Source organism: Xylaria bambusicola, assembly GCF_022495145.1.
Source record: "Xylaria bambusicola strain CBS 139988 unplaced genomic scaffold F5B22scaffold_6, whole genome shotgun sequence".
NCBI classification, from domain to species: domain Eukaryota; kingdom Fungi; phylum Ascomycota; class Sordariomycetes; order Xylariales; family Xylariaceae; genus Xylaria; species Xylaria bambusicola.
The window spans coordinates 93,474-117,300 of NW_025953559.1; the positions used below are offsets into that span (position 1 = coordinate 93,474).

The 23,827-nt window shown below is 47.5% G+C and overlaps 7 protein-coding genes across 7 annotated transcripts; 4 read left to right on the forward strand and 3 right to left on the reverse strand.

Moving 5' to 3' along the window:
• The first annotated feature begins 3,109 nt into the window (after window positions 1–3,109).
• On the forward strand, window positions 3,110–9,766 carry F5B22DRAFT_457117 (uncharacterized protein). The gene is made up of 11 exons (XM_047972026.1): window positions 3,110–3,343; window positions 3,463–3,547; window positions 3,601–3,907; window positions 4,002–4,553; window positions 4,605–5,814; window positions 5,875–6,397; window positions 6,449–6,799; window positions 6,900–7,508; window positions 7,556–8,639; window positions 8,698–9,003; window positions 9,084–9,766. The coding sequence occupies exons 1-11, from the start codon at window positions 3,229–3,231 to the stop codon at window positions 9,273–9,275; spliced, it is 5,334 nt and encodes a 1,777-aa protein (XP_047834067.1). The 5' UTR covers window positions 3,110–3,228; the 3' UTR covers window positions 9,276–9,766.
• Window positions 9,767–9,838: 72 nt separating this feature from the next.
• F5B22DRAFT_660426 (uncharacterized protein) lies at window positions 9,839–12,783 on the reverse strand (the record flags this gene model as incomplete). The annotated part of the gene is made up of 3 exons (XM_047980285.1): window positions 9,839–11,866; window positions 11,916–12,362; window positions 12,415–12,783. 3 exons carry the CDS (start codon window positions 12,781–12,783, stop codon window positions 10,106–10,108), a joined length of 2,577 nt encoding a protein of 858 aa, XP_047834068.1. The 3' UTR covers window positions 9,839–10,105.
• A 447-nt stretch (window positions 12,784–13,230) lies between these two features.
• F5B22DRAFT_457192 (uncharacterized protein) lies at window positions 13,231–14,506 on the forward strand. The gene is made up of 2 exons (XM_047972029.1): window positions 13,231–13,388; window positions 14,121–14,506. Coding segments are annotated over exons 1-2 (282 nt in total). The 5' UTR covers window positions 13,231–13,386; the 3' UTR covers window positions 14,401–14,506.
• F5B22DRAFT_457185 (uncharacterized protein) lies at window positions 14,208–16,144 on the forward strand. The gene is made up of 3 exons (XM_047972027.1): window positions 14,208–14,257; window positions 14,417–15,260; window positions 15,355–16,144. The coding sequence occupies exons 2-3, from the start codon at window positions 14,612–14,614 to the stop codon at window positions 15,981–15,983; spliced, it is 1,278 nt and encodes a 425-aa protein (XP_047834070.1). The 5' UTR covers window positions 14,208–14,257; window positions 14,417–14,611; the 3' UTR covers window positions 15,984–16,144.
• Window positions 16,145–17,853, reverse strand: F5B22DRAFT_457186 (uncharacterized protein). Its single transcript, XM_047972028.1, has one exon. It carries the CDS (start codon window positions 17,649–17,651, stop codon window positions 16,305–16,307), a length of 1,347 nt encoding a protein of 448 aa, XP_047834071.1. The 5' UTR covers window positions 17,652–17,853; the 3' UTR covers window positions 16,145–16,304.
• Window positions 17,854–17,902: 49 nt separating this feature from the next.
• F5B22DRAFT_592653 (Aldo/keto reductase) lies at window positions 17,903–19,603 on the forward strand. The gene is made up of 4 exons (XM_047973944.1): window positions 17,903–18,362; window positions 18,413–18,957; window positions 19,004–19,070; window positions 19,124–19,603. The coding sequence occupies exons 1-4, from the start codon at window positions 18,318–18,320 to the stop codon at window positions 19,430–19,432; spliced, it is 966 nt and encodes a 321-aa protein (XP_047834072.1). The 5' UTR covers window positions 17,903–18,317; the 3' UTR covers window positions 19,433–19,603.
• Window positions 19,604–19,816: 213 nt separating this feature from the next.
• On the reverse strand, window positions 19,817–23,717 carry F5B22DRAFT_457330 (uncharacterized protein). Its single transcript, XM_047972030.1, has 2 exons — window positions 22,521–23,717; window positions 19,817–22,464 (listed from the first exon to the last, which is right to left on the reverse strand). Exons 1-2 carry the CDS (start codon window positions 23,542–23,544, stop codon window positions 20,147–20,149), a joined length of 3,342 nt encoding a protein of 1,113 aa, XP_047834073.1. The 5' UTR covers window positions 23,545–23,717; the 3' UTR covers window positions 19,817–20,146.
• Between the last annotated feature and the right edge of the window lie 110 nt (window positions 23,718–23,827).

Genomic DNA, 23,827 nt, shown 5'->3' on the forward strand with positions numbered 1-23,827 from the left:
AGGGGGTGGCCAGCTTAATTGGGTGGCCAGGTCAAGTGGGAGATGCGTTATATAAAACATTTTTTATAATTTTAATTTTAATATTAATTAATAAAGTTAAAAGTATTATTTTTTCCTATTTAAAATTAACTTTTATTACTTTTACTACTTTAAAATAAATAATTTATTATTTAACGCATTTCCCACTTAACCTAGCCACCCAATTAAGCTGGCCACCCCCTTAACCTATATAAAATCCTATTATTTTAATCTATAATAACTTTACAAATATTAATTGTACGATTTAATAATTAGTACCTTTAAATCTATTAGTTAAAGCGGAATTTAGAGGTATTTTTTATTATTTTTTACAAAATTTATTAAGCAAGATATTAAGCAATACGCTAAAGGGGCGCTAAGTAAGGATTAATTTAATATTTATTTTAGCGTATTACTTAATAACTCCGCGAATATAGGTTGTAAGAGTTAATAAAGGGTACCGTTAAATAGCTCTTTTTATTATAAATCTAATGGTATATTTTATTATTTCATAGGACTAATATTCGTAGAGTTATTAAATTATTACGTGATTAGCGTACCGACGTTATTTATATGGGCTACGGGGGTGGCCAGGTCAATTGGGTAGCCAGGTCAAGTGGAAGATGCGTTAGCTTAAAATAATAAACTATTTTTTTAAATATAAATTTTTAAAAGCTTTTTTTAATTTTATTATTATTTATAAAGCTATAATAATATTATATTTATTTATTAACTTTATTTAATTATTTTTAATAAAATTTAATAGTTTTTTAAAAATAATAATATATTAACCTTTCTTTATTATAAATAATACTTTTAAAACTATATTATTAACTTTAATAAGTAATAATTAACCTATATTAAGCCTTTTTACTTAAAGCTATACTATTTAAATAAAAAGATTAATAAAGTTATATTAATTAAATTAAAGGTTAAATAAGTTAATTAAAGATTAATTGTTATAAAAGTAATTAAAAATAGCATTTTTAACGTTTTTTTAACATTGTTAAAAAATTAATTATAATATAATAAAAATAGTATTTTTTTAATACCATTAAAGAATTAACTATAATATAATAAAAATAAAGAAAATAAAGAAAATAGTAAAAATAGCAAAAATAATAGAAATAGCATTTTTAGTAATATTTTATAATTTTACCACTTATTAGCTTTTTTAAGACTTATAAAAGGGTGTAAAGCTTAATTAACATCTAATAGGAACAACTTTAGTAGCGTTCACTAATAAAGTTGCTTGCCTAATATGGATAACCTAGCGAGAGCATCCCCGCAGTGGCGTTATTAGCGTTGTTTGAGTTTTTCGAGTGTATGCGGTACTTGCCGAGGCGCTGTTAAAAAAACTAGTCCGGTCCTACATTATACAATATAGCTTTAGAAATGCTGGTAGCAAGGTAAAACACAACATAAAAAAAACACCTTTTACACCTTTAATTAAGCGTATAATACACCCATTACAAGCATTAAAAATCTGACAAGAATAGGTCAGAATAGGTTTGAATAACTTTAAAAACGGGTTAAAAAACGGCTGTTGAAGGTGTAGGTGGGTGGTGTTGGTGAACCGGACTAGTTTTTTTGACAGCGCCTCGCTTGCCCATGCTCTGAATGCCCGAGTGGCGCTGAATCCTACCCTGGAGATGGTAGGGGCTACTGTACGACATCTAAAGATCAGCTTCAACGGAGTCAGCGACCCATCTCGTCTAGTGCCAACGCCACAACCACGCAAAAACACAGTCCTTCAATATACAAGATGTCTTCCTGGGGTGTACCAAGCGATACCTTCCCATAGTTAGGACCAATGATGAAAGTTAGCTGTAACCACACAGGCAATTGATGGATACCAATTCTTGTCTGCCGCTCAGGATATGGACAACGTCCAACACCTAAGTAATCATCATTAACCCCCGACAGGGTTTGGCATAGGAAGATGGAGGGCGCCAAGCACTTTTCCCTAGTGCTAGGTCCAGACGGCAAAATTATCAGTGGCACTGGACTTGACTTGTTTATTTACTTACGGTAGCGGTTCTTAGATCCCATCAGCTAGACCAGCAACTACAAAATCCAGGCACATGTCACGCTCGCAATGGAGTAGGTAGGGTGGCGTTGGAGGGGTACATCCCAGCCACATGTGGCTAGGGACACTCATCAGATGGAGAGCAGTGAATTTGGGATTTGGGATGGCGTTAGACAAGTAAATTGTCTAATACCTAGTCTGAAGAGCTAGTGAAGCAGAAGAATATGTTGTGTAGCTGGCAAAGCCTTCTTATTCGATGTTCACCAACGCCACGTCTTTCTCTCTAGTCACGCTTCGACCATGTTGACCTGGGGAGGCAGGCAGATGAGAGAAACCTCTCTCTCTCTCTCGCTCTGCTCCGCCAACAACAGGCGCAAGGGACCGACGCAACCAAGTCCTGCGTACACTTTTGCGTAGTAAAGAAATGCATGTGATATTAAAAGCATGCTTCTGCATACCTTGGCGCAGCGGATGGCACCTTTCGAGTTTGGTTGGCTGGTCGACAGTGGCAGATAGGTGAGCGTTGACACTTAATAGCAGTTATTATTGCATTGGGTGGCGAACGCTTGCTCGGTTCTGCTCGGTGGTCTGACAAGGGTGGCACGATGTTCAACGCTACTGCCATCGGTTACCCGGACAAGTAAACATACCTGAAACTTGTTATCGCAACGACATGCAGATTCGCCAAATCTACTCCCCACCTCCCGCTTTGAACCCGTCCTGCCCGCCTACGAAGCATGGCCCGCACCGTATAAATAGTATCCAGGCACAGACAGGCAGTAGGCATCTGGCCAGACTCCGGGCAGTTTCCGGGATCAGGGTTCTATCTGATCACGGTGCTAGCTGCCGAGCTGAATGCACTGTTTCGGGCTGGTGTCATGCTTCATCTGGCCCGTCACACGCAGCCAATGGGGTCGCAGATGCCCGGCCAGCAAACTCTTGACGACTCTGGGGTCTTAATCCTTGCATCAATATTGACTGGGGCCACGTGTGTATGAATCGACGCAATGCGCTGCGGCGAACGTGAGTAGGTAGTCCGTGATACATGAGCTGTGTTTGAGCAAAATCGCTGTCTACGCTCCTTTCTTTCGCAAGCGATGCCTTTGGGTTGAGTTCTCCCACCTAGTTTTCTGAAGATACACATCCTGCGTCTTTGGAAAACGACGCTCAAGTTGGGCAAGATGTCCCATAGCGAGGATGAGGCTCCCCTCTCTGAGGCTCCCCTCTCTGAGGCGGGCGCGAAAGCTCTCGTGGAGCGCATAGCTGATGAGCATGGCTATGTGGGTGAAGATGTCTGTGAGTATTGATCGCAAGAAAGTTGCAGTCGTCATCGCCCTTGGTGGTATTTTCCACAGCCTTGGAATAGGACCGCGAGCTGAAAGGTCATGAGGGCAGTCACTGATTGAATTATGTAGTGCGAACGATGACGCCCGAAGCGAGGCGGGTCGTCGAGAGGGCATTCCATATGAAAGATGCGATGATCGGATCAAGCGTAATCACGTAGGGTATATCGCTTCTATTGCTCAGGCAAAAAGCTAACAGATTAAGCTTAGGCTATCTAAGAATCTATATACAAGCCCTGCGCGCTTCGTGTTCGAAATGCTCCAAAATGCGGACGATAACAGCTACTCTAGAGCTCGGGCTCGCAACGAGGAGCCTTATGTGACATTTAATGTTTCTCCTCAGTATATCACTGTCGAATGCAACGAGGACGGTTTCACTCGCAAGAATCTCAGTGCTATTTGTAGTATTGGCAAGAGCTCGAAAATGGGTGCCCAGGGATACATCGGAGAGAAAGGAATTGGGTTCAAGTCCGTATTCATGGCTGCCTATAAAGTACACATACAGTCCGAAAACTTCGTATGTAAAACTCGCTTGAGTTTTCTTCGTTCTATGATCTTGGGGATTTTGAAAGCAGGGTTTCCGGAACAACATACTAACCTGTGTATTCTAGTCATTCTCTTTCCTTCATAGGCGTGGCGACTCGGGGATTGGCATGATCTCTCCAGTCTGGGAAGAGTGGGAAAACCGTCCGCCCTCTGGAATCACGAGAATCAAGCTATTCCTCATTGACAATCTCGATGTTAAGACTGAGGTGGCTGAACACCCAATTATGCAACAGTTCCGAGAAATCCAAGAGACCTACCTACTATTCATGAAGAATCTTCGCTGCGTGAAGGTGAACTTCATTAATGACCACGAATCACATATTTCATCGGCCGTCTATTCCATCAAAGCCTCATCCAACGGAAACCGGGCATCATTGATAAGACAGAAAGACGGTGACACGCACCGAGTCAAGAACTATCACGTTACTAGGTCTCTCGCACGGAATCTTCCTCGAAATGAGAGCCGCGAGTACTCGGAAACGGAACTGGCCACAGAATCATGGTCCTCGTCAGAGGTTGTCCTCGCATTCCCTTTAGATGGTGATGGGTGTGCGCCGGAAGAAGTCGAGAGCCAGCAGGTTTTTGCGTTTTTGCCCATTAGAAACATGGGCTTCAAGGTAGGGCAGTAGACAACATCCTTTTCGGCCAATTTAGCTTACATTTACTAGTTTTTGATCCAGGCAGATTTCGTGACTCAAGCCAACCGCCAAGACATTGTCACCTCATCCAACAGAAATCAGGCTCTTCGTGATGGGATCGCGGACACATTTGCCGAGGCGATGGCACAATTATGCGCAGATGGCTTACTCAGATATACGTGGATAAGATATCTGCCAGTGAAATCAGATTATCCATGGGATGAGTACTGGAGCGGGCTCTATGAGCGTATCAGAAGCAAAGTAATAGCGACGCCTCTGATGCATTCTTTCACCGAGACCTTCCCGCACAGAATTGAAGAGGTGCGAAAGTCGAGACCTACCGATGCTGACGATAACGGTGATCCAATCTTCAAGAATATCGATCCAGAAAAGTACTTATCGAAGCGATACCTTAAGTCGGAACTGGACAAGATTCACTGCTACTATGGATTAAAAGAGATGGAGTATAGTGAGATTCTAATGCGGGCCTCGGAAGATCTCAAAACCCCCAATTCTCGGATGAAGTCACCGGAGACAGGAGATGAATGGCATGAAAAGGCTGCAAGACTGCTGTGCTACGCTTTTGCTGAAGATGAGCAACTCAAGCAGACTGTCGAAGAGCTCGACGTGATCCCGCTTCAGAACGGAGAATGGATAAGAGCGAGACATGCACATCATCAATTATCATTCCCAGATACTGATGGCGGCCTTCCTATCCCCCATGACCTTCCATTTAGCATAATTAGTTCATTAGCTTCGGAAGGTGACTACCGTAGTCAACTGTACGGACTTCTTGGAGCAGTGCGCCCGTCGAATCCCTTGGTACGGCAACTCATTTTCGACAAATACTCAGCCTTGATCAGCCGAAATGTAGTATTCGATGGCTGGGACCAACCAGATATCTCCATAGCCCACCTAGAGTTCCTTTACCAAACTGATGGCCCAAAGCCTGTAGACGTTGGTAAATATCAGCATGTCACCGTACTCACTGAGCGGAAAGACTTGGTCACACCATTATCTACAGATGTCTACATCTCCAACGATCACCGATACGGCGCGAAAAACCTTCTGAAGCCAATCGAAAACGCAACGTGTCCTGAATTCACCATTCCAGGATATCCTGTGCACTTCCTCCTGTCTGATTATATAATACCTCCTTCTGAACAGGTTAATGAAGGTGGTGAAGATGAGGCAAGCGCTATTAGGTCAACAGATGTCTGGTTGAACTGGCTTCAAGAGCGTAAGCAACTTGAGAATTGACTTCCCTCCCGTTGGGGTTTTCTGACTTGGAATGTTTTAGGCCTTGGGGTTCTTGTACAGTTAAGACTGTTCAACGGCGCCTCTGAATTTACGGATATGTTTTGCTGGATCATCAGTAACCGACCAGAAGAGATCCTTGGCCTCCTTCATCATCAGTGGCCTATCATTAAAGATCAGGTCTCTCATAGTTCGGAGATCAAAGAGAAGATCGCCAATATTGCGGTTCCATGTGCCGGAAGTCCCGATTTACATTCTCTGTCTAGGACATATCTTCCCACACCAGAACTGAAATCACGCTTCTCTCAATACGTGGAGGGTACGGATGAATTTGCATTTCTCAACTTTGATGATACCCTAGCTCCTAACGATCTGTCGTCGTGGTCCTTTCTTCACGATTATTTTGGCGTGGGAAAATCTGATACACTCCTGTTCTATCTCGATGTCCTTGCTGCTATGAACCGCAGTCAGGTCACTGAGCCCCGAAGAGTGTTCGAAATTTACCAGATCATATATGGAAAAGTGATCAGCTGGGAAGACATTGCAATTGGACGGGAGCTCGTCAGGTTTGTGATGCATTCCGAGTTTTCAATACAACTTAGCTGACCGTCTCCAAGATCCTTCTTCCAAGACCACGCCCTGGTAATGCTTCCTACAGAAAACGGTCTAAGATGGGAGCACAGTGATAGCTGTCGTTGGAACGCCCCCATGAACATGAAGTCCGTTTCGGGACTAGAGGGTTACTATTCTCCAATCTATGAGGATAATGCGGCTTTAAGGAGCACTCTAGGCCCCTTTATGCGCGAGATAGTCGGGGTGCGGGACCTGTCTTGGTCGGATATCGTCACTGAGCTAGAACGACAGAAGACAGACAGCGCAGGTTGGGACAAGGGAGTAATATGCCAAATGTATCAACTATTAGCTAATCTGAAGCCGGATCTTACCGAAGATGAGCTGGTTGAAGTCAAGTAAGTCGTCTGCCTGTTTGAATCTTCACAGAGAGCATGGGCCTCATGCCATATTCAGGTTCGAAACACATGGATAAAGGGCTATTAACACGATGCATAGGGATTTATTCAGCACTAAAGAGTTGGTACTCGCTTCTGGAGGCTGGCACACGACAGAGGCCTGTATATGGTCTAGCGCTACCAGTATACCTGGGAAAGTCGCCCTCAATACCGATTGGCCTTCCATGAAGATGTTCTTCGTTCATGTTCTGGGAGTATCGACATTAACGCTGAACATGGCCTACGAGGAATTGCAGAGGAAGGGAGTATCTGAAGGCGTAACCATATCCGAGGTGAAGCAAGAGCTCTGGCAGTTCAACTCTCTCCTTGCTACCGCCCAGGAGAAGCTAGATGCCGGCCCGATTCTTAAGGGTCGAATTTTTCCCGTGCGGTCGCCCGATGGTTCAGTGGCACTTCTTTCAGCGGCGGAGAACGACTTTGCGATAGTCGACAGAAAAGCTCTGGGACAGAAATTTGAGCAATCGGCAAGATTGCTTGATTTTGCCTTCGATGAAGTACATCGTCTCCGACATTTCCTGGAATGGGCTGGATTAGATGAGCGCCGTCTTTCTGTTAGAGTTACTGAAGTGACAGCACCGGCCAGCAGTGAAGGTGGTACGCTTGAAGAGTCCGAGCGACAGATCAAACCAAGAGCGTATGCGCTGTGTCGGTAAGTAAACCCACCATAGTCATGAAACCGCACTAACGTCAAGGCAGTATCGCGACACATGTGCGCAGTCCTAGGGCGCAAGACCCCGAAACATTCTACCAGCTGCTCAAAAACTCGACGATCATTGAAACGGACGCCATAAAATCCGAGTTGCATCTCCAAGAAGATGACCAGATTTTGAAAGTAGAGCAATTCCAAGCCGAGCTTCACATTGATGCTACGCAGGATACTTTACGCATATACGTTCCTAAAGACGCAGTCCGTCAGGACATATGTTTCCTCTTTAATCTCCCTTATGCCATCTACAAATGGATGATGGAAGATAGTGACGCTACCGTGGGCATACGGGAAAGCGAACAGGCTAAACGTATCATTCAAAGTGTCTTAACTGCCAACCCATCGTCACTCGAATTGCTTCTAGAAAAGGAAGGTATTGTGGAGCTGAGTTTTCCAGAAGTGGAAGAGGAGGAAGTAATGGAAGAGGTCGTGATTAATTCCACAGAGGAAGTTGACTACTACTCGGATATGACATTCCAGCAAACCTCCGACAGTTATTATGCAAGCGGCGAAGACGAAGCGCCGAATACGCCTATCCTCTCAGAAGGTGACAGCGCTACGTTAGTGAGCGAACTTGACAATACATTGGCACAGACTCCGACGACATCCTCTTGGCCTAGTCCTCTCGTCGAAAACAAGGAGGATCAAGATGAAGAATATCCTCTTTCTCCCAACACATCTCAGGAGAAACCCTTCGATTGGCCGACTGAGCCCAACACCGCTTCTCCCGAGACGGTGCGTGCTGCTCCTCCGTCGCCAGAGCCAGCCACGTTCTCGCAGCCATCCACACCTGTTCCTTCGCGGCCTGGCACTCCGACAGATCAGGGTGACCGGAAAGACCGAAGAAACAGGGATGACATTGATATGCGCGGATCCGCATACCTTACTCTTCTCAACAAGGTTATCAGCGTAGCCCGTGGAGCTTGTCTTCCGAACAAGGGGACCTTGGATTTGTCAGCGATGAAGGTCAAAATGAATGAAGTCGACACAAGTATCAATGAGGACTATTTCAAACTGCGCACTGCCCGTGCGATCGAGCGAGACAAGATGCTTGGAGCCGCCGGAGAGTTATATGTAAGCATTCCTCCCTTCCCCATGCCGGTTTGTATCTCTCGTGCTAATGTGGTCCCAGGTATATGAGTTGCTATCGAACGCCAACGTCGGGCTGTCCTTCCCCCGCACGCGGTGGCAGAGCATTATCCGTACATATGTGACTGTGCACTCAGATTACGCGGACATGGGACCTTGGACGGGAATCGAGACAGCTGATTTCGTGTACACCGACTTTGATAGTGTCCTAACTACTGCTTTGATCGATAATGGTTATCTCAATAAGGAGGTATGGAAAGGGCGGGAGCCGACATACTATATTGACGTGAAAACCACGACAGGCGTGTGCGAGACTCCATTCATGATGAGCAAGTCGCAGTGCAAGAGGGTAAGCCATCTCATTCGAAACTTCTGGCCTCGTCCAACGTTCTCCTTGCATCGTTGTTACTAACCGGTTATTGTTTCCAGATGAGGACGAAGAGCAATGGCCCCAGAGGCAAAGAAAGACAGGATAGCATATATGTTGTGTTCCGAGTCTTCAACCTCGGCAAGTCATCGATGGGCTGCGCGATTTATGTTGACCCGGATGCTATGAGGGTCCAAGCCGCTCTGAACTTTAGGGCAGAGACTTGGTCGGTCGTCCCCAGGGCATCTGCGTAACGATCAAGCTGGCTTCCGACAGGAAACAAAGGGAGAGGGTGTTGAGCGGTGAAGTAATCATGTACTGGTGAGGATACTGGTCGACGTCGCCCATCATGAGACGGTCATGAACACACGACGACACTTTTTCTACATGACTTGAATTTGATTTCATGTCATTGGCATCTGTACTCTGCATTAGCCATCGGACCGCACATATTGCAAAGGAGTTACCGGAAGTAAGGCATAAGGACAATGAGCGGCACAATACCTAAGCGATGGAGGATTGAATTTCGGGCGGACTCTCATATTTGACTTGGGTTGGAGTTTTTTTAATAAGAAAATTTTTATCACTCTTCTCTCTAAAGCGTTACGATCAGCCTGACATATATAAAATAAAAGGAATAAGAGTAGAGTGGTAAAATGGTGTTATATTTGATATCAGTTCCCTCTCTTATAGTAGGTACCTAGGTACCTAAGGTAGGTAGGTAGGTATTTACGCTACAGCATCTGAATTATAGGTGTTTAGTCCTCTAGACCCGGCTGGAGTTATAGAGGTACAACACCCAGATAGGTACCTAAGGTACTGTATGTATGCAGATTGCATGTGAAGCACTTCATGATTCTGTGGGCAGTTTGTGGCCAACATCTCGACATCACACAGTGGGAAACTTGTCCTCTATCCAAGACTCTATCCAAACGTAGATTGGCTCATTATTATCATTATTCTAATCTGTGGCAGACTGGGGCAGACTGGGGCTTTCAGCCGCAAGTGCCTTTGACACCGCCATTATCGTAGCATAACGGCATAGCATAAATCATAAAATACAATACACGCAAAACCGCCGTATTTATCCAACGTCAATTTGCCACGCCGGTCGGTCAGGATCCTGCAGCCTCATCAACTCGAGTAACAATCGGTACATGTAAATCACCACATCAATCTCGCGAAACGCGTCAGTGAACCACTGCCGGCCCTGTTCCGCTACCTCCCTCGCCCGCCTCCGTCCTGCCTCCGTCGATGTCAGGTAGAAGACCAACTCAGGAAGCTCCTCCATGCTCTGACTGACCGGTATATAGTGCACCCAAGGCAAGAGCCGCTCGTCATGCCACTCGTGGATGATCGTCTGCTTCAGCGGCAGTGACTTGGACGCCAGAAGTTTATAATACCGCCCACTGATCCCGTTCCCATCGAGATCGAACACCAGCCGCGAACGAAATGGCCGGTCCCCGCTTGCCCACGGCTTGCTGGCGAAGTATTGGCGTTGCTCTTTGCACGCTCTCGCATCGCACTGCAACACGTTGGCAAACGCGACGTCGTATAGTCTTCCGTTGAAGAAAGACGACGCTACTCGGCTGATCATGCCGTCTTTTTCTCGCAGGTACGAGAATGTCCGTCGCTTGAGGTTCTGCGCGAGCTCCACAAACCGCTGTCGGTGCAGGCTGTACCATTCCCCCGGGCGCGCGTGGCCACCCGTCGTAGACCCGGCCCAGTACACATTGTTCTGTTTCTCGTCCCAATCGACGTCGTTCTCGCTGTGGTAGGCAAATCGATCCTCCTCCACGTAAGCCGTGCTCGGATACAGAATATCACCCATTGTCGAGGGCGCGCCGTTGGACAGTACAGGCACCAATCCTTGTGTCAAGCGCAGAGACTCTGGGGCAGCAAAAAGGCCGTGTATTTCACTGTACTCGGCGTGCTGACACAAGTCCATGGCTGCCTTGCGGTCCGTAACAAACGGCAGGCCATAGGTTTCTACCGTGGGTGCGCGTGTGGGACTCGCCCTACCTCTCCTGGACGAGCAATATTCTGTCAAAACATCCCATGCACGCTGGCCTCCCCGATTTGTGATGACGGGCTTGGTAGAATGTGCTGACGTTGGAGGAATCATGACGGTCGGCTCATCAAGATGATTAAGCAGAAATTTCAAATTCAAAGCGGCAGGAATTTTCTCGGTGATTCGGTTGAAGAATTGAGCATTATTTCTATCATTCTCGCGTCCGTGGTGGCTGCACTCTGTTTTGGCTGGCTGACCAGACGTGGTGCAACTCCACAGTTCATGGTCCGGTTCGTTATAGGCTGCGGACATGATATCAAGAACCTCTTGTCCGCTAATCCTAAGGAAAGGTGCTATACCCTCCGATATCATGTCGAATTCATCGATGATAGGAGATCGGTGCGATCGTGTGAACTTATACCACTCTTCAAACCCATCTGGCGGGTCAAATCCATAGCGACGCTGATATTCGGCATAGGCAGCTGGGTAAGTACTGGATTGGTTCCTGAGGAGACCATCGAAATTCGCATTTGCCTCACGAATCAGCATCTCCACAGGATGTTTCACAGCATGTGTCAGCGCTGATGACTGTGCGAAGTGGATAGCTGCTAGGTTAGAAAAATAGGGAAGTAGAGGTATGGCAACTAGTGTTGAAAGCGTCAGTCTCGCTTTGGCTTGTTTTGGTAGTAGGTATAACACTTGGACGAGAGAAAGCAAGGACGCTCCCACGGTTATGAGGGCACGAGTGTCAGTCTGCTGCATGAATGGATTACGAGTCGCTAAGAGGCTGAAAGTGCCGGCTACAGCTGCGACAAGCCATGAGCAATTCCGGGCCTTAGAACATGTCAGTATCTCTCATGTCGCCGGCGGGAGCGCTACATACCAGCTGCGATGTGAAATACCACATGAGGGTTTTGGCCGAGCCCAAGACTAACGTCTCTAGAGCATCAATGCCAGGGAGGCCAGTTAGGTATGATTCTCCGCTGAGCACAATAGCTAGTAGGATCGCTACACGTAACGAAAGAGGCCAAGCCGCAGCCTCTATGTCGACGCTAACAAGCCAGCGGCCCCCAAACCACCGCGACTGTTGGCTAGTTGGAGGTGTAAGCAAAGTATAAGCGACGAAAAGAGCAACCACAGGAGCTGCCGATAACGCGTATGCGATCGGATCCCATTCTGACAAGGCGACGATAGCTAGTATAGCAGTCAAAATAGTGCCGAGAATAGGATGCCTCAATAAGGAGGAGAACGACATATGATATCCGGCAGGAGCATGAGCGCTAGGTCTCAAGTATCTGTGGCCGACGGCAAGAAGCGGTGCTAGTGCTGGCTTCTCAGCGTTAGAGTCGTTCGCGTGATAGTATCGTGAGTTGGGCACCTACAAACAAGACAATAATGCCTTTCTCAGCTCTGAAAACGCTGGAGATAGCAATGCATGCGGCTATTATCCATAGCGATATTGAGGAAGGTGTTTCATTTGCACTCGAATCTGTAAAGCTGCTGACCAATGGTAGGAGGGTTTCGACGGACCCGTCCACATTTCGACGTCGTTTCACGATCGCAAACACTCCTGGCAGCAAAACCCAACATAATAGCTCCGATGTTAATTCGGATCGCTTGGTTGCAAAATAGCATACTACCACACCAAAAATCAGAGCGGCGCCCGCCGACCAAGTGATGTTGTCAACGACACTCCGTGATGACGCGGTGCTCTGCAGCTCGCTGAGCTCTGAGGTCAACTTCTGAGACATGCCGAATGAAGACAAGATAGGATAGTCAGATGTCCCTCCTCCGGTCGCAAATTTCACATCTTCGAAAATGGGTTCACTTTGGAGGGGCGACTCGCTAATATTATATATATATATATATGGTGATGAGGGGAAAAGCAAAATAACAAGCTTTACAACTGATAAACTAGATTTCCAAGCAACCTGGGTATGCTGCGACACTAAAACCAAGTCTGCAAGCCTATTGCGGTAGCTAGGTAATTGGCTGAAACTCTGTGAATCCTGTTGCCTGATCCCTCATCTAGCGACGGCCAAGCCACACTAGGTCTGAGTCCACATACCTGTCCACGCGCACGCGCACCAGAAAGAAAGAAGGTTCATGCGATCGGTACGTTCGACATCCAGCAGCGACGGAAGTGAATAGATGCACGTTGACGATCTGTTGCCAGCCTTGATGTAGGAGTAGGCCCAAGACGTCGGAGATGGTAATTGAGAGGCAGAGGCTATGGTGTACAGAAGGTGCCTAGTCGACTTTGCTGACCTGTGGACTTCAGCGCTGTCGACAGCCAATCTGCTCAGCTTCCAAGCCACGGTAACGACTATTGATTCTTCTGCATCAATACTATAATGTGCGACATCACCTAATCTCAACACCCCCCATAACTCTGTTCCAATCATGTCGAGTGGCATCGCTTTTCATTTGCCGGGGACAGCTAAGATTGCGTTTGAAGGTTGCCACCTCGCGCTGGTCGAATTGAAGTTCCGCCCGGTTCACACGACAAAGAGCCAACTGCGATGTCGAGGCCTAACCTACACGTTCTTATAGCATCGATTTTAGGTTTTCCGAGGAGAAACTACACTGCAACTGTATAATGCAACTTTCTACACTATCCGCCCGTCCTGCGCCGTTACTGCTCAAGGTTAGCACTTGAGGGGACGAGTAACTAGATTATCACAGCGACTTGCTTGCTGAATAAACGCAGTGTGAAACATCACGTGCGCGCTGCATCGTGTATCTTTAATGTGGTTGACTACTAGCGCCAATGCAAGGCACCGAGGCAACGCAGCCAGCTGTGTATTATAGAGATGCTTGCACAAACGAGTCGTCAAAAGCGGATAATACAACAGAAGTCGGACCCAACTCATGACACCAGGTTGATGGATGTGGTTCTCTGTATTTTCAATGAAGTTATAGCGACCAAGCCTATCTCCGATGCGTTGCGGAGTTATAAAGCTTGACCTTAGAGGGGTCTTGATTCGTAAATATTCTGCGTCGATAGGGAATGCCAGGGTACCTTTACTATGTATCAAACATTTGCCTAGTTAAACTACTAGCAGCCGGAAGCTAACACTAGACACAGGGGCTGGCTTCCCATCTTCGGCATGGGTGTTCCTGTTGGGGTTGCATCATACTACCCAGATTCGACCGTGGTGATGGCATTTTGCCCCCAGTCGTGGGGCATCCGGAGCCGATGCTCGGCAGATTTTTGGCATATATGTATGTCCCCTAAACGCATTAGGAAGCAATGGCCGATTTCACGCGATTCATGGAGCGACAAAGAGTCCACAGGCATGTTTGAGTGCTTTTCAGCCAAGCTGTTTCGACTCGTCTACTGGTACGCTTATAAATCCATGGTCTAAACTAATGGCAGTCAAGAAAAACCTTTCACATCTCCCATGTATGATGTGATTGCCCACAATGCGCGAGTATATAAACGGTTGTGCCCATCCCTTGACTGTTTCAGCTCGTACAGCAAGTAGTCAGCGCGACCGAAACGATATTGAGGCAGTCCCGTCTCTCGCGCAAAACGCAATTCCGCATATACGAACATATACCCATCCGTAGGACAGCATGCCGACAGAAGTCATCGACAACGTCCCTGCGAAGGGTATCTCTTACTTCTCACCTTTACAAGATCCCCCGGCCGGTACCGGTCTAGCTTCCAACGTGGATGAACGCGCTATCCCCAAGCTCTTTACCCCCATCACCATCCGCGGCGTCACATTTCCAAACCGGCTTTTCCTATCGCCTCTGTGCCAATACTCGGCAAAGGATGGCTACGCGAACGACTGGCATCTGACACACTTGGGGGGCATTCTTCAACGCGGTCCCGGCTTGACTTTTGTTGAGGCGACTGGTGTCCAACCTCGTGGCCGAATTACCCCGCAAGATGTTGGTCTATGGGAGGACGGTCAGATCGCGCCATTGAAGCAAATTACCGAGTTTGCACGCTCGCAAAACCAGAAAACCGCAATCCAGCTCGCGCACGCAGGCCGCAAGGCAAGCACCGTTGCGCCGTGGTTGTCGTTCAACGCGACAGCCGTCAAAGAGGTTGGCGGTTGGCCGGATGATGTGTTCGCGCCTTCAGCAATCCCTTTCGTAGCTGACAGAAACCCAACGCCCAAGGCCATGACCATCGAGGACATCGAGCAGCTCAAGCGCGATTTCGTTTCGGCCACTAAGAGATCGGTCGAAGCTGGTTTCGACGTGATCGAAATACGTATGTTCCCTTTAAGGGTCATCAGCATGTCCCGGAGTGCCCTAAACCACCTCTATACACCTGAAAGAGTAATTGCTAACTCCAGCAAATTTAGATGCCGCGCACGGATACCTGTTTCACGAATTTCTGTCACCCATCACCAACCAGCGCACGGATCAATATGGCGGCTCGTTCGAGAACCGCGTTCGTATCCTGCTCGAAACTGTGGAGGAGGTCCGCAAGGCGATGCCCGAGAGCATGCCTTTATTTGCCCGCATTAGTGCTACCGACTGGTTCGAATTCGACGAGTCGTCGAAGGAAGAGTTCCCGGAGACGTGGACAGTCGAGCAGTCACAGCGCCTTGCACCGCTCCTAGCTGAGCGGGGTGTCGACTTGCTCGACGTCTCGTCAGGCGGTGTACACGCCAAGGGTGCGGCTGCAATCAAAGCCGGCCCTGCTTACCAAGCGCACTTCGCAGCGGCTATTAAAAAGGTCGTTGGCGATAAGATGTTAGTCTCAGCTGTCGGTGGCATCTCTAGCGGGAAAATCGCAGAAGAGGTGCTACAAGGCAGGAACGGTGACACACCGGTCGATACTGTTATGGCCGGCCGTTGGTTCCAGAAAAACCCGGGCCTGGTAATAAAGTTCGCTGATGAGCTCGAGGTCGAGGTGAAGATGGCCAATCAGATTGGATGGGGCTTTATTGGAAGGGCTGGGAAACCTAAGAAGACCCAGAAATTGTAGGTGCCCTTATTATGACGATAGACAAGTGGGCGATACCATTGATAGATTGGTGGTAATGAGGATATGCGTGATGCTATAATGATCAATACATACACGGGTGACCAAGTATCCCGTTCACACCACATGTCTCCTACTCAACAGTAGGCTGTACCACCCATGCCGATTGAAATACAGACGATAATACCAAGGTTACTGCTGGCATAACTTTAGGATGTGGTGATCTCACATGAAGGATGAATGGTATGATACCTTATGCGCAGAGCAACTATCAGCTTCATTTGGTTGTACACAAAAGTGCGCAACAGATCTTGTGTTATTCAATCACTGCATTCTATCAACCCAGCTTTGGATTTTATCCGTACCGACTACGAATGACCAGCACAGCTTGGCGAACTCGTCAAATTCTGTCGAAAGATACTGCGATATCACAGGCTGGGGTGTCAAAGAAGGAACCATCAAAGGAGATCGAGCGTCGCCACGACACAGATTGAACCATTTCACAGCAGAGTTGGCATCCCACAGTCCGCAACGCGCAGTGAAAAGGACGTATCCTTCACAATCGGCCCGACCTACTGTCATTATCTCGAAAGTGTTCAGCGTGATGTCTATTATGAGATATGTCCGTCGCACACTCTCTGTCAATATCCAGAGCTGCCAGATCTCCGTCGCCGTGTCGTAGTCGCTGTGGAATTCGCTCGATGTCCCCAAGAGTGGGCGATAGGCGTCCCGGATTGACGGGTAGTCATCCCAATTGTGCCGCTTCACAGTCTCCCACATCTGGCCTAACCATGACCGAAGGGTAGGAATTTGCTGTGCCGCGGATGCCCGCATGCGTACGGAGCCGTCAAAAAGACGGATGAACACGTACACAAAAAGGGAGTGGACACGAGCTAGATGAGCCCATATCTCCTGGATACCATTGACGGCCGGATTGACTGTGTGTTGTGTGAGGGTGGTGGCGCGGTCGTCTGCGATCTGCAGGATCGTCTCTTTTGTCGCTGGAGTCCGGTTCGCGTACGCGGCGAAAGTCGTGAAGGCGTCCTGCACACAGGTCGGCATGCCCTTGTCGTATAATCGCCGGTGTATGAAGTTGCTGGAACCATTTGTGACCCAAGACTGCAGCATTTTCTCTACTTCGCCGATGAAAGGCTCCATTTCCACGGTTGTCACACAATCGGGGTCATGTTGCTTGTGATGCATCCTGAAAGTGTCATCTTGTAGGAAGAAAGGGGTAGATGATTTCCGCAGGAAATTGTTGCTATCATGAATTGAGAGCGCCTGATCTGGGATGAGAATAGGAGTCGGAGCCGTTGATGTTATTTGGGGTGGAGTTATAGCCTCATCTAGGAAAGCCGCCTCGAGGTTATTTGCAGATATTAGATCCCAGTGTCCAAGATCGGGATGAACACCGCTTGTAGCATCGGAACCAGCAGTGCCACTGAAGCTAGTTTGTTCAGGCAAAACTAGACTCTCGGTGTGTCCTGAGGTTGGAATAGCTTGAGTTTCGTGCGCCGTACCCGGATCCCGACGCCGTTTCCTGGGCTGAGGGTAAGCACAGTCCAAGTCTTTCTCAATGCACCGGCGACACGCGGGAAGCTGTTTGTCACACCTCCGTTTGGATTCCGCACAGGGAATGCAAGCTTTCTGGCGGCGGGGAATTGCGGCCATTATGCGGAGGGTTTGGTAAACAGCAATCTTGGGTTTCAAATCAGGTTGACTAAGCTATGTAACTGAGAGTTGGAATATGATCTTCTGTATAAGGAGTGTAGTAGTATGTTTAAGTGCATACCTAAAGCCCTTCAACATGCGTTCCTGTCTCAATAGTGGCATTTATTATGTTATCCGGGCTTTACACTAACACAGGGGGGGGGGGAATGGTAATAATAGGAACAGAGCAAGCCTCTCATAAATGGCTTCATAGCGTTGCTGCGCTTAATAAAATGGAATTATGTTTTAATTGATTTTATTTCCTCTTGATATACTGGCAAAACTCATTCTTCATTCCTTCTAGAGTGACTAAAGTCGTGGGAGCAAGCGCTCTAAGCATGTGCGGAAAAGCTGCGGGGAGTTTGCGGAACTTGCTTCAGGCCTTCACTAAAGAACTGTTACAAGATTGAACAAAGCTAGGTCTGATCTGAGTCAAATCATGATTTCAAAGCAGCAACGAAATAAAGATGGCCGCGTGCCATTCTTTACATTATAAAATGACAAGCATGTGCTGTGAGTTCTGACTCTCTGCTATACCCAAGTTCATCCTAAAGAAACATAGCAGTCTAGAGCGCAAGATATCATTGGTACTTCTTTGGCATTATAAGAAAACTCCACCAACACGCCATGTCTCCTACAAAACCAGTCAAGATTGCCCTCGGCACACACACAGTTAGTATTCGCTCAAGATTAAGAGTTTCTTTGAGTTAAACAATCCTCAGGTTGGCGATAAAACCGTGGCGCCAGGTATCGTTCATTGGGACGAGCAAAAAGATGTCCAGGCTCTTCTCGACACATTTTACAACCGCGGCCACAGATATATCGATACTGGGAGCAACTATCCTCACTCTGAAGAACGCCTTGGTAAAGCTGGAGCTGCAAACCGTTTTACCATACTGACCAAAGTCCGAGACGGCATCCCGGGATCCCACACGTCTGCCAAGATCGAAGCAAGCATCAAACAGTCTCTTGAGGAGCTCAAGACGCCCTCCGTGGACACTATGATGCTGCATGTTCCCGATCGCGAAACACCTTTTGAAGTCGCCGCTAAAGCGATGAACGACGCTTTCCGAAAGGGACAGTTCAAGCACTTCGGACTCTCAAACTACGCCGCCACTGAAGTACAGAGGTTTCTCGACATATGCGAGGAAAACGGCTACGTCAAGCCCACCGTCTACGAGGGACATTACAATGCGATCTATAGAAGCGGCGAGAAGGAGCTCTTTCCCTTGTTGCGTAAACACAATATCACCTTCTACGGCTTTAGGTAGGTTAGCCCGATAGAAACACCTGGAACGAGCTGACTTGTGTAGTCCCGCGGCGGGTGGTCTCTTTTCAGGTCGCAATGCCTCAACTAACTCTAAGCGATGGGACAAGGATGTAAGTGTTGCGTCAGGAGGTGCCATTAAGTGATATTACTAACAAAGAAAAAGAACCAGATCGGGAAGAACTACACTGGATTTTATGGGCACCCATTGATCCAAGCCTGTGTAGCCCCGATTCTTGCTGCCGCTGAGAAACACGGCATCAGCGGTCATGCCGCTGCGCTACGGTGGACCGCTTTTCATAGTACTCTTGATGGAGTTTACGGAGATGGGATCATCTTCACGGCATCTAGCATAGAGCAGCTCAATCAGACTCTTGACGCAATTGACGCAGGCCCTCTTCCCGCTGATCTTGCGGATACTTTCTCAAAACTCTACTCATCTATCGAAGAGGCTGTCGTTTCATACCACTTGTAGGGTTTCTATTGCATATACTTGGGTATACGTCAAGAAAGGAATCGAAAATTGAGGCAGCGAATAGACGAGGTTGAGCAAGTTGCAACACAGAACTTAAGTTGGACACATAAGAAATGAAAAAGCATAACTATACATATTACATTACTGAATATCACCCTTTGCCAAGCGAGAATATTCAATAGCAGTACTGTACCAATTCTGACCGATCTACCAAGTCTACACGTCTGAAGCTAACCGTCATGTACCTACACATCTTCAATGTGAATAGTATTCCGGGCGTGGAAATTGATGAAGGAGTAGAGGTCTATGACCATGGCAATTGCAGTCTCTTTAATCGGTCTTATGCTACCGCTACGTCTCAATCCTAATTCTAATTTTTAACTCTGGTTATGTACCCTAGCTATACATCGATAACGCCATTGTAAGCCATATGTTGTTTATGCGGTAATTATACCTTGGTTGTAAGATGATATGGACTTTTAATTATTCTTGCTTATACACTGAGCCAACATTAAAGACCCCAAAATAGATGGACGAGATTATTCGCTCACAACATCCACCATGGTTATGATTTCGAGATTCTATTAATCGGTTCTTAAAAACTCGTCTATTTATGTATATAGTGCGCCTGGGTTTTCCTCCGATTTCATGCAATTGGCCCTATTCCTGGGTATGTTATGCTAATCATTCGTGACATAAGTCATGGCTGGTCATCTATCGTGCCAATCCAACAGAAGGTCGTCTTCCCATCATTGTTTCGAGTTGGAGGAGGTCGATTGCATATTCAGGCTCGCCTTCTAGCGTCTCCCGGATATAGTCCATTGCTGTGATTGTTACTGACTTCGACGACTGGTTGTCTTCGCCGGCGGTCGGCGTGTTAACTTGCAATTCAACATGGGGGTTGGCACCGTGGTGCAACAAAGACTTAATGGCCGCTACCCATCTCTCTCGGTTCAACATCAGCCTCTTGCTAGCATATGTTTCCATCAAGTGTGTCATGGTTGCGCTTCCCCTAGAGAAGTAATGACGTCCAGCTTTTAGCGCTTTCGGCCACGCTTGCTCATCCTCCCTCGGGTCTGCGCCAGCTTCATACAATACGTCTAGCAGCCTGCTATCGGGCATGTCATGGTGGAAGTCAAGATAGTCTCCACTCAAGCTCACACAGGCGCTGAAGCCATCGCCTTTAGGACTAACGACATAAACAAGAAGCTCCTGTGCCTTCTTTCGCCTGGCCTCCTTATCAAACCGGTTCAGTTTATACTGCACGTATCTGACGAGGTTGGCCTGTACCACCAGGGAAAGGAAATCTTTCCTCTTGGGTGACTTGCCTGCTTCCATCGGCTCAAAGCCAGCCCAGTGTTTTCGTAAAAGACCGGGAAGCTTTCGATCATACCAATCTGGGTCCTCGACTAGTGGTTTATGATTTCTCAAGGCCGCGAGCCAAGCCCGTTGGTTTGACGCGTCTAATTCGTCTAGTAGATCGACATACATTTCAACATTCTTTGTTTCTCCATCGATCCTCTCAGCATATCGCAACGAGTTTGCAATAATGAGCCAGGCATCTGGTCTAAAGCGGACATTTGGCCACGTAAGGACCGGAGGCTGAATAGTCTCAAAGGCCTTAAGATGTCTTACACACCCACTCAATAAAGCAAGATCAAGATCGACATCATCCACTTCGTGAACACTAGGAAGACGCTTCCAAATATCCTCACGGGCTACCCATTCTTTGGTAGTCTGATGATTAAATACCACACGACGGGCTGTTTCGAGAGTATCTGGTGCAGCTTTTGATTCTGCTTCCAGAAGACCAACACAGCACACCTTCAGACGGCGTTGCATTTGATCGGTTAACTGTTGGAGTGTAGCTTTGGTGAATGGCCGGGCAGTGTCTTGCACTACTTTAAGCTCGTTACGATAGGGATCTAGATATCCCTGCTCAGCGAGGGCAAGAGTGATAATACTAGGAGGCTGTTGGGCCCTTAAAACGAGACGGAATATGCGACAAGCGTCGTTTTGGTCTTCAGGCTTCAGGTTCTCAATCATCCTCATGTACAACCCGTCGGTTCCGCCGAGTCGAGTTGGTAGGGAATCCAAAGTAGACCGAAGTGTGCGAAGACTGCCGTCAATAACCATATCAAGAGCGAGGCGTGCCCATAATATGTCGCCCCGGCTCTTTTGCGCCAGCTCGGCACATAGATTGACTGTATCTGGGAGTCCCGGGGCTTCGTCCTCTAAACGGCCAGATATGTATTCAGCAATGGCATTTTCCGTGTGCTCCTGAAGCTTGATTCTGGGGAATCCATTGAGGGCTTCTTCGAAAACGGGAAGTTCGCGAGAACTAACAACGAACTTGATGACGTCTTTACTCGCCATGCTGTTCAAAAGCTTGGTGATTTCCGCGTGAGAATCTGTTCGCCATTTACTGTGGCCCCAAGACTCGTCGCCTTCCTCTATGTCATAGTGAACTTCAATATCTCCAGGCTCGTAGTGGTCCTTTCGTTCCATTATGCGGTATTCGTCGATAGCATCGATGAAGACTACTAGTCTCAGCTTCTCAGACATTTGTGCAAATAGAGAATAGAAACCTTGGTTGAGATTGGTTGTGCTGGTGAACTGAACTGGAGGCGGCCAAGGACAATCGTAAAAACTTGGGAAGGCAACTTTAATAAGATCGCGTCTTATCGACAGAATCTGATACAGCACGCTTCGCAGGAATCCTTCGTATGTTTTTTGGATCCGGTTGCCCCCTTCGAACATGTAGAACCTGGCCATAATCAACTCACCACCCTTAGCCCACCCTTGAAGAAGCTCCTTCCTCGTCTCTTGGGACTTCCAGGCGTATTTCATTAAGGTGGACTTCCCAGACCCTGCCTTGCCGCTAATCCACAGAATAGGCTCCTTAGAATATAAAAATGAGTTGAAGGGCGAGACTTTCGGTGAGAGTATCCATTCGCACGTTTGACCATATGCTGGGTCGATACGGGATTCTCTTTCCATCATGGTATCATAATGTAACGCGTTGAGGATATCTAAATTGAGCATATTGGTCAGTTTCATTAATCCGAAACGCTGGATAAGAACATACCTTGACTTCGTGGTTCCTGAGCGTCCACTTCTGCTTGCGAGGGTCCCGAAATAATCTTTTTGATGTGTGAAACGATTCGGATGTACCCGGCCTCATCCTTGCTTTTGAATCTACACAAATCCAGGTGACTCGCGGGTATCTCATCCTTTGTGACATTGAAGTTATCATAAACGACGGCATCTTTTGGTACCATAGTCTGCATTGTACCTTTTCCCAGCTCAACCCCGTTGGCATCTTGGATGATGTCGATTGATGCAGCGATTGTTGTTGGCAGCTTTTCTCTGATACAAACAACCTTGATATCTCGTGACACCAGGAGAAATGTGCTATGTTGATTCTCAAGAAGCAGATTGCTGTCGCGGAGAGCTCTCAGCAGGGATGGTGAGGGCATAGAAGGGGAAAGAACAGCTGTTGCAGCCACACAGTCACCTAATGTTCGCTTCCCACTCCTCGTGTGAGGAGTTGCTAGAAAGATGCATCCCACTGTGCGCGGGTACACATTACCCAGTTCGACGTGCGCACCATAGATTCTTGATAGAGCCGCGGTGACCAATGCTTCCTTAACTAAAAGACCTCCCAATCCATGGCCCACGAAGATGATAGGGCGCCTCGTCCCAGATCGAATACGTGAGATGTCATTCAGAAGACTTTCGGCTTGACCAGCAAATGTATCACTACTACTCAGCGCGCTGGTCCACCCCCAAGAGATGATTCGGGCGTTGGATATGTCTTGTCCCAAGAGGTCGCGAATCCAACACACACCGCCTTTCGTGTAACTCGTCAATCGGGATCCGAATAACCCATGTACAAACACAATATCGATACCCTCCTCACCCGGTTGAATGCCATCGTGGAGTATGCATGGTCCTCTCCCGTCCGCGCTATAGAGTATCCTTTCACGAGAGCTGCCAGCCGAGCTGCTCGTGCGCCCGACACGATCCAGGCGCGGCCCCTGGAGAGTATCGCGTGAATCACGGCCGCTGGCACGAGTAAGGCGAGCAAGCGTCTCCTTAATCCGCTGCATTGTTCATTGTTAGTAGCGTTTTCTATTCGAGTACACTGTCGAGAGACATGTAGGAATAATTGATTCTTGAACGACGTCGAATGAATATGAAGTTTGTCAGAATCGCCTAGTTGCATCAGCTGTGTCGAAAAATGTGCGTTTACCTATTTGTCGACTTCCCTGTCAGAAATCCCATTTGGACAGGGGCCGGAGTCGTAACCGTTGCAGCCGGGACATGGGATGGACGTATGGTCCCATATCATTAGAGTGCACCATAGGACTGAGCAGGGACTTGCAGGCTTAG

Excerpts from the sequence above, each read along its gene's own strand:
- F5B22DRAFT_457117 (XM_047972026.1), top strand. The coding sequence starts at position 3,229 with ATGTCCCATAGCGAGGATGAGGCTCCCCTCTCTGAGGCTCCCCTCTCT. Across the intron at positions 6,398-6,448 it reads ATTGGACGGGAGCTCGTCAG|ATCCTTCTTCCAAGACCACG; the intron begins GTTTGTGATGCA and ends ACCGTCTCCAAG. Across the intron at positions 9,004-9,083 it reads GCAAGTCGCAGTGCAAGAGG|ATGAGGACGAAGAGCAATGG; the intron begins GTAAGCCATCTC and ends TATTGTTTCCAG.
- F5B22DRAFT_457185 (XM_047972027.1), top strand. The coding sequence starts at position 14,612 with ATGCCGACAGAAGTCATCGACAACGTCCCTGCGAAGGGTATCTCTTAC. Across the intron at positions 15,261-15,354 it reads TTTCGACGTGATCGAAATAC|ATGCCGCGCACGGATACCTG; the intron begins GTATGTTCCCTT and ends CAGCAAATTTAG.
- F5B22DRAFT_592653 (XM_047973944.1), top strand. The coding sequence starts at position 18,318 with ATGTCTCCTACAAAACCAGTCAAGATTGCCCTCGGCACACACACA. Across the intron at positions 18,363-18,412 it reads TTGCCCTCGGCACACACACA|GTTGGCGATAAAACCGTGGC; the intron begins GTTAGTATTCGC and ends AACAATCCTCAG. Across the intron at positions 18,958-19,003 it reads ATCACCTTCTACGGCTTTAG|TCCCGCGGCGGGTGGTCTCT; the intron begins GTAGGTTAGCCC and ends TGACTTGTGTAG.
- F5B22DRAFT_457330 (XM_047972030.1), bottom strand. The coding sequence starts at position 23,544 with ATGCAGCGGATTAAGGAGACGCTTGCTCGCCTTACTCGTGCCAGCGGC. Across the intron at positions 22,465-22,520 it reads TCAGGAACCACGAAGTCAAG|ATATCCTCAACGCGTTACAT; the intron begins GTATGTTCTTAT and ends TGCTCAATTTAG.
- F5B22DRAFT_457186 (XM_047972028.1), bottom strand. The coding sequence starts at position 17,651 with ATGGCCGCAATTCCCCGCCGCCAGAAAGCTTGCATTCCCTGTGCGGAA.